Source organism: Leptosomus discolor, chromosome 6, assembly GCF_034619465.1.
Source record: "Leptosomus discolor isolate bLepDis1 chromosome 6, bLepDis1.hap2, whole genome shotgun sequence".
NCBI lineage: Eukaryota > Metazoa > Chordata > Aves > Leptosomiformes > Leptosomidae > Leptosomus > Leptosomus discolor.
Genome location: NC_141396.1, coordinates 47,765,179 through 47,770,101, shown reverse-complemented (window position 1 = coordinate 47,770,101; position 4,923 = coordinate 47,765,179). Strand labels below are relative to the sequence as shown.

The window sequence follows — 4,923 nt, the reverse complement described above, 5'->3', positions numbered from 1 at the left end:
ATCCCCAGGGCGAGGGTGGCGAGGGCTGTTTCCCAGGCGCGGCCGATGAGCGGCCCGCGGAAGGCTGGGGGCAGCCAGCAGAGCCATGCACCCGCAGGAGCCAAGCCTGCCCGGCCCCCAGCCTGGTCCCCGCCTTTCCCCGGGAAGTGCTTTGTCGGGCTCCGGGTAGCGCACCCATCCCCGTGGCGGCGGGGCCGGGGGTACAAGGCGGCGGCGGGGGACACACACCCTCTCAAGGTTGGTGTTTCGAGACTCGGGTCTTTCAGCTGGAAACCACAAGCAGGGCAGAGGCACTGAAAGAAGGGGACCTCCTAGAGATAGACAAAGACATCAGTTGGAAGCACTTCAGGGAGAGGACGTCAAAAGGGGTGGAGAGAAGGGGAACTTGTTCCCCCGCCCGTCCACGGCCCCCCTCGGCCGTATAAGAGCAGCCCGAGCCGGCGATGGGGCAGAGCAGGGCCGGCATCTGGGCGGAGGGTGCCGGCTGGGCCGAGCTCGCGGCCCCGCGGGGCCCCCGGGGCTAACCCCGCCTGTCCGGGGACCAGGCCGGGCAGTTACCGCGGAGCTTCCTCGGAAGGCGGTGGGGCTCTCGGAAGCCGCTTCCCACAAATACACTGCCTCACAAGGTAAAATCCGGGTTTATTATTAACAAACACAGCAAGAGTCCACGTGCGGCAATAAATTATTTTCACAGGTTCTGGCATTATTGTTTCCTCCCCCCCCCCCCCAAAAAAAAAAAAGGTGCTGGTGGAATAAACCTATTGCATATCTTAAAAAAAAAATCAGGATAAATTATATAAATTATATATTCAAAACAGGCGATTCTACCTCATTATCGCTACTCTGTAATAAATAGATAAATAAAGTTGATTGCCCTTAGAGTCTGAATCTTAAATTACATTTACAATATAGGTCTCTACATACAGCATGTACAGGGCGGGGCGGGGGCCACCAGCGCAGCGCCTCACGCCACGAAGTCGAAGGGGGGCTCGTTCTCGATGTCATTGAGGGAGGGTTTGCTGTTCACCTTCCGCGGGTCCTCGGGGGTCCACACTTTGGCTGTCCGGATGATGTTTTGTTCCTTGAGTTGTTTTTCATCAGTCCACGACAGCGAGTGACCGGCCAGAGGGGGGAGTCCGTAGTCGGGGTCGCTCGGGGAGGGAGATCCTGGGAGACAGAGGCGGGGAGAAAGGCAGGGGGTTATAGCTGGGGCCGGCATTCCTGCGGAGCGCGGGGCCGGGCCGGGCCGGGCCGTACCGGGCCGGGCGGGGGCGGGCCGCCACTTACTTGTGCCGCGGTGGCAGATGATGATTTTCTTGGGCTGGCTGGGGCTCTCGCTGCTGGCGCTGCGCAGCGGCAGGTCGGACTGCACCAGCTCGCTGAGGAAGTTGATGTAGCCGATGGCCAGGCGCAGCGTGTCCACCTTGGAGAGCCGCTTCTCGTAGGGCAGGGTGGGGATGTGCGAGCGCAGCCCCTCGAAGGCGTCGTTGATGGACTGCATCCGCCGCCGCTCCCGCACGTTGGCGGCTTGCCGGAGCTGCTGCAGCTCCGCCTCGGAGCGCACCCGCCGCCGCCGCTTGGCCGAGCCCAGCGCCTGGAGCCGCCCCCCGGGGGACAGCAGCGCCGCGCCCGCCGCCCCGCAGCACTCGTAGGCGAAGCCGGGCGAGGCGGGAGACGGTGGGAAGGTGGCGGCCGCCGCCGGGCAGCGGTAGCCGCCCTCGGGGTCGCCGCCGTCGCGGTAGTACTCCTGCAGCTGCCGGCTGAGGAAGTCCACGTCCGGCTCCAGCAGCCCGTCGGCGGCCAGCGCGTCCCGCGGGGGCGGCTCTGCGAAGAAGTCCTCCTCGTCGAAGTAGGGGGGCGAGGAGAAGGAGTCCAGCTCCCCGGGGAAGTGTTCCAGCAGCACCGTCTCCATGCTGCGCCCGGCCCCGACGGGGACGCGACGAGGCGAGACGGGGCGGGACGGGGCGGGGGGGCAGCCCCGCCGGGACGTGCCTGCAACCGCTCCCGCCGGCCCGCTACGCCGAGCCGCCCCGGCGGCGGCGGGGCCCCCGCCCCTGCCCTGCCCTGCCCTGCCCTGCCCTCCCCTCCCCGCCCCTGGGTGGCCGGCCGGGAGGCCGGGCCGCTGCCGCCGCTCTCCGGGGAGGAGGCCGGAGCCGGCTGGCGCGGCGGGCCGGCACGCGAGGAGTCTTATAACGACATCCCCGGGCGCGTGCCGCTGACCGCCGCCGCCAGCCAATCAGCGCGCATCGGAGGGGGGGGGCGGGCCCCCCCGTCGGGGGGACACCGCCGCGCGAGGGGCGGCGCCGCGGCGACGACTGGGGGTGGGATGGCGGGGGGGGGAGCGGGCGGGCCCCGCCGGTGTCCCCCGCCCGGCCCCACCGCCCAGGGCCGGGCCCAGAGCCCGCGGAGCCGCGCAGACCGGCGCCCGCCGCACGTCGGGCGGGCAGCCACGGTCGGCCCCGACACCACTCCCCACAAGCCGCTGAGCGAAACGCGCGCACCGCGAGGGGTCACCTCCGCGGATCTTCCCCCAGCACTTTTCTCGCCGCCCCACCCCCGGGCCCGCTAGCCCCCGCAGCCGGCAGAGCGGAGTGGGCATCGGGCGAATCGGTGGCGCGGGGTGTCCGGCGCCGTTTGTAATGCAGACAGTTCCGTCGTAACATCAAAATAAATCACGTCAGCTCCTTGCGCCCGGCCCTGCACCGGTGCTGACCGCACCGGGCCCTGTTGCATCTTTCCCACTCCCACTGCCCCCTCAGGACGAGCTCGCTTGGTGGAGGCTCTGTTAATAATTCCCTAACTGACTCTCACTGATTAAAGCCTTAAAAATTCTCACTGGGGTGAGATGGATTACCCGGCAGATTAGGGGAGGATTATCTCTGTCATTAGCACTGCAATAGTTTGTCCGGCAGAGTCTGTCGAGGTTTATCGAAAGTGACTTTCCAGTGTGCCACCAGCACGGGCAGAGATCAAACCCCGAGTGGAAACGTACCCCGCTCTATCAGCACGGCAAGACAGGGCCAGCAACGGGAGAGTAATAAATGACTTGACTTCAAAGCCGCTGACAACGCCGTGATAACGGCAGGGAAACGCGTGAGTCACGGGAGAGAACAAAGGGCTTTGCAAGAACCGCTTCCTGGAAAAGTCCTGCCTGCAGACGGACCACGCGAAAAAAAACGAGAAAGGAAGGAGGGAACCTTCGCGCGAAGCCAGAAACGCTCCCACGCGTGCCCGGGGCACCGCCGCCACCGTCCCGGGACAGGGAAACGGAGGGAGTCTGCCCGTCGAGGGGCGATGCGGCGGCGAAGCGGCTCCCCGTTCACGTCCAGCCGGGGAGCAGGCCCGGGGAGCGCTCGCCGGACGGGACGGACGGGCGGCTCCCTGCTGCGGGCATCACCACCCGGAACCCTCCAGTACCCCTGGAGTGGTAGAAAAGGTTTTCCCTGTGTCCGGACTCCTGTTCCCATTCACGCCCGCTGTTCTTCAGCCTCGCACCGTGCACCGCTGTCAAGAGCCAGGCTTCTGGATGCCGCCCCGCAGGCGCTGGCAAGATGCTGCGGGGTCCCCCCGACACTGCCGCTGCCCCCGGCTAAGTCAGCCCGACTCCCGCAGCCTTTCCTCCCCGGGCAGCTGCTCCAGCCTCTGTTGCCTCGTTGGCCCTTCGCCCCTTGTGGGTGTGTTTACCGGCTGTCCCAAAACTGGCTGCAGTACTTAAAATACGGTCTAAGGCATCGCACGCCGCCGGAGCGCATCTCCCGAGCAGCCCTGTCCCGCCGAGCCGAGGGACCCACCGGGGACAGCCAACACAGCTTCAGCACCGCACGGGAACCGCGGTGCTTTCCCTTCCCCGCCCCAGGGCTCCCCGGGGGCGGCGCTGCCCCTGTCCCCCTCGTTGCGCCCCCCAGCGCTGCGGGGGTAGATGCGTGGCGGCACCACAGCAGCCAGGCGTGAGGCGCTGGCGGGAGGGCAGGGGGCTGCTGGGCGCGGTGGAGGTGCCGGGGAGCCCGAGGGAGCCCACGACAGTCTCCCGCATCCCCATGGCCCCCAGGAGCCGTCAGCTCAGCCACACCTCGTCCCACAGCCGCGCTGCGTGGTCCCAGCGCCCCTGATGGGTGTCATCCGCCAGCAGCCCGGCCCCCGCCCTGTGCAGACGCCGGAGGACAGGAGCTCTGCCCGCGGTTCCTCTTGTCCCCGCTGTCACACCTGGACACGTGCCCGGTCCTTCCCCACCGCTGCTCCGCGCACCGCGGCTGGGTGGACCGGGCACCGGGCCACACCTGCGGTTGGAAAACCTCCTTTTCCGAAAGCAAACGAGCCGGCTCCTTCCCTCCCTGCCCGGCCTTTCCGGGATGTGTGCAGCCAGAGAACGAACACTATGGGTAACGGCATCGTGTCTAGAAGCACAAATATAAATCTAGCACATATCGTACATGAAATCCTTTCGGCTCCATGTCACTTCTACCCTGAAACACCCGGAAAAAAAGAAGAAAGCAAACCCCTACATCCTAACAACGCTGAGGTGATTTCGGGGGGATTTCTTGGTCACAGAGCTGGCTCTGTTCCCTTTCCTGAATGCCCGAGGAGTCATCACCCATGGGATGGCGGGTCCTTGCTCCTGCCACACTCTGTCTGGAGCCGGGGAGTTCAAAGCCAATGAGCAAACCACATCGCGTGGCCCCTGTCACCGCTGCACTCACTCGAGAGACACATACTCTTTCTCTCACCCCCTCCCCCCCCTGCGCTGACCCACAGCCCGCCTTGAAGCATCTCCCCTAGGTCAGACAAACCAAGGGCTGCCAGATCCAGAGGTGAAACAACCCCCCGAAGAGGCTCCTTTCCCCCAAGGCCTCTGCCACCAGCCTCCTCCCAGTGCAACTTTTGACCACGATCTGTCCCTAAGAGCTTCATCACCTCAATAACGTG

General features: G+C 65.9%; 1 protein-coding gene across 1 annotated transcript; it reads right to left on the bottom strand.

Moving 5' to 3' along the window:
* Nucleotides 1–964: 964 nt before the first annotated feature.
* Nucleotides 965–1,912, bottom strand: PTF1A (pancreas associated transcription factor 1a). The gene is made up of 2 exons (XM_086467063.1): nucleotides 1,288–1,912; nucleotides 965–1,167 (listed from the first exon to the last, which is right to left on the bottom strand). The coding sequence occupies exons 1-2, from the start codon at nucleotides 1,910–1,912 to the stop codon at nucleotides 965–967; spliced, it is 828 nt and encodes a 275-aa protein (XP_086323189.1).
* Between the last annotated feature and the right edge of the window lie 3,011 nt (nucleotides 1,913–4,923).

Excerpts from the sequence above, each read along its gene's own strand:
- PTF1A (XM_086467063.1), bottom strand. The coding sequence starts at position 1,912 with ATGGAGACGGTGCTGCTGGAACACTTCCCCGGGGAGCTGGACTCCTTC. Across the intron at positions 1,168-1,287 it reads CATCTGCCACCGCGGCACAA|GATCTCCCTCCCCGAGCGAC; the intron begins GTAAGTGGCGGC and ends TCTGTCTCCCAG.